This window comes from Anarrhichthys ocellatus, unplaced genomic scaffold, assembly GCF_004355925.1.
Source record: "Anarrhichthys ocellatus isolate YVR2014 unplaced genomic scaffold, GSC_Weel_1.0 scaffold2479, whole genome shotgun sequence".
In the NCBI taxonomy this organism is placed as follows: domain Eukaryota; kingdom Metazoa; phylum Chordata; class Actinopteri; order Perciformes; family Anarhichadidae; genus Anarrhichthys; species Anarrhichthys ocellatus.
Genome location: NW_022282453.1, coordinates 5,758 through 7,552, shown reverse-complemented (window position 1 = coordinate 7,552; position 1,795 = coordinate 5,758). Strand labels below are relative to the sequence as shown.

Genomic DNA, 1,795 nt, shown 5'->3' with positions numbered 1-1,795 from the left:
GCTGGACATGTAGGGCTAATCAGGTGACATATGCAAAAAAAAAAAAAAGAGCTACAAGACTCGTTTAACCAGTTTACCCGATTATTTTCATTTTTGTTTCGCTTGTATTTGTTTGTTTATGACATAAATCATTGTCTAACGGTGCTTTCACACCTGTTTTTTGGTTCATTAGTTTGGGACCCAGGGAAAACAAATTAAATACTGTTGCGTTTTAGTTCTGGTCCAGTTCCTGTTCATACTGACCTAACAGATGGTCCAAGAAGAGTAAACATGAAGTTTGTCCTGTTTACCAAGCTTACACTGTGCTTTCCCTTCCCACTGCGTCGTTGGGCCAACAAATCAAAGTTCAAAACAAATTCTATAAATGATTCTGCAGTTTATACAGACTTCATTGTCACTGTGTTGCTGATAAAGGTAAATATACTTTTTATTATACAGTTCAATATGTGCAAGACAATTTTTTTTTTGACAAAAAAAAAATATATTTTAATTTATAATAAATATTTATTTTTTTTATTTTTTCTGCCACAAGAATTGAACAGAAGTACGGAAGAACAAAGAACTGTTCCAACTTTTTACCCTATCTAAAGGTTTGTTTTTTGTCTTACTCTTACTTTATTATCCAGCTGATTAGAGTTCATGCAGGGCTTTTATTCTGTGGCTGTATTGCATTTTAGCTTCAAGGATTGATATGCAGGTCTGCAGTACATAAAAACTAAATTCGTAATGACTTATTTTTACCAGTATTTCAGTAATATTTTTTTTTTCACGATATTTCTATGGATTTTTACAGAGCTTGTGAAGTCTATTAAAGATTTTTTTAAATGCTCTAATTATCTTATTTTGCAAAATATTTAAAATAATTAAGTTTTGAAGAGGTTAATAGCTTTCATTGTTTTCTGCTCTTAATATAATTTGACAACAATGATGATGCTACTACACCAATTGTCTCACAAAATGTATTTGCATATGGAACATATAAATAAAGATATTTTTGATATTGCAGTGTATTCCCTATGCTGCTGAATCTTAACGGGACATTTTCCCCATATTTCCTCCACCAGAGAATCATGAGGATCCCATTTGCTTGTATGCTGCTGCTTTCTGCTACTGTGCTCGCTCAGGTGCCAAACGACCGTTACAGGGAGTTTATAAACCAGCATATGAACAACCATATGAGTGCTGACAGATGTGACCAGGTCATAGATAGTAGACGTATCACCAAAACCAACACTAATGAGTGTAAGGAGACCAATACCTTCATCCTATCCACCACCAGCCATGTCGTAGACATCTGTGTGCACGCAGGACAGCCATTTGGTCAGATGACCAAAAGCAGCTCCCCCTTCTTCATTATTGTCTGTGAACTGAAAAACCACGGGGCCAGGCGTCCACATTGTCAGTACCGCGGTCAACGACGCACCAGATATATTGCAATCAAATGTGAGAACGGCTTTCCTGTGCACTACGACGGAGACATCGTACACTTTGAAAACTGACTCAACAGTGACCGTGTTCTTCAGTCTCTTGTTAAATAAAATACATTTGACCACATACTGTTGTCTGTTTTGTTTTAAGCAGTCCTGTACAATAATTCACAGTGTAGATTTTAATAATGTATATGTTTACATTGGTCATTGACCTTTTGAAATAGGGGCAACTGTTAAAGCTAGTGAAAAAAGAATGTGCTCTTTATTAGAGATGTTCCGTTAGCAATAATAAGATGTACACATGTATTGTGTTTTTTAAAATGGACATTAGCTATTGGTTTGATTGTAAAGAACAAAAATAAAGC

At 35.2% G+C, this 1,795-nt stretch overlaps 1 protein-coding gene across 1 annotated transcript; it reads left to right on the top strand.

The window, feature by feature from the left end:
* The first annotated feature begins 375 nt into the window (after nucleotides 1-375).
* LOC116378358 (ribonuclease-like 3) lies at nucleotides 376-1,554 on the top strand. The gene is made up of 3 exons (XM_031840220.1): nucleotides 376-414; nucleotides 533-590; nucleotides 1,065-1,554. Exon 3 carries the CDS (start codon nucleotides 1,071-1,073, stop codon nucleotides 1,497-1,499), a length of 429 nt encoding a protein of 142 aa, XP_031696080.1. The 5' UTR covers nucleotides 376-414; nucleotides 533-590; nucleotides 1,065-1,070; the 3' UTR covers nucleotides 1,500-1,554.
* Nucleotides 1,555-1,795: the final 241 nt, after the last annotated feature.

Excerpts from the sequence above, each read along its gene's own strand:
- LOC116378358 (XM_031840220.1), top strand. The coding sequence starts at position 1,071 with ATGAGGATCCCATTTGCTTGTATGCTGCTGCTTTCTGCTACTGTGCTC.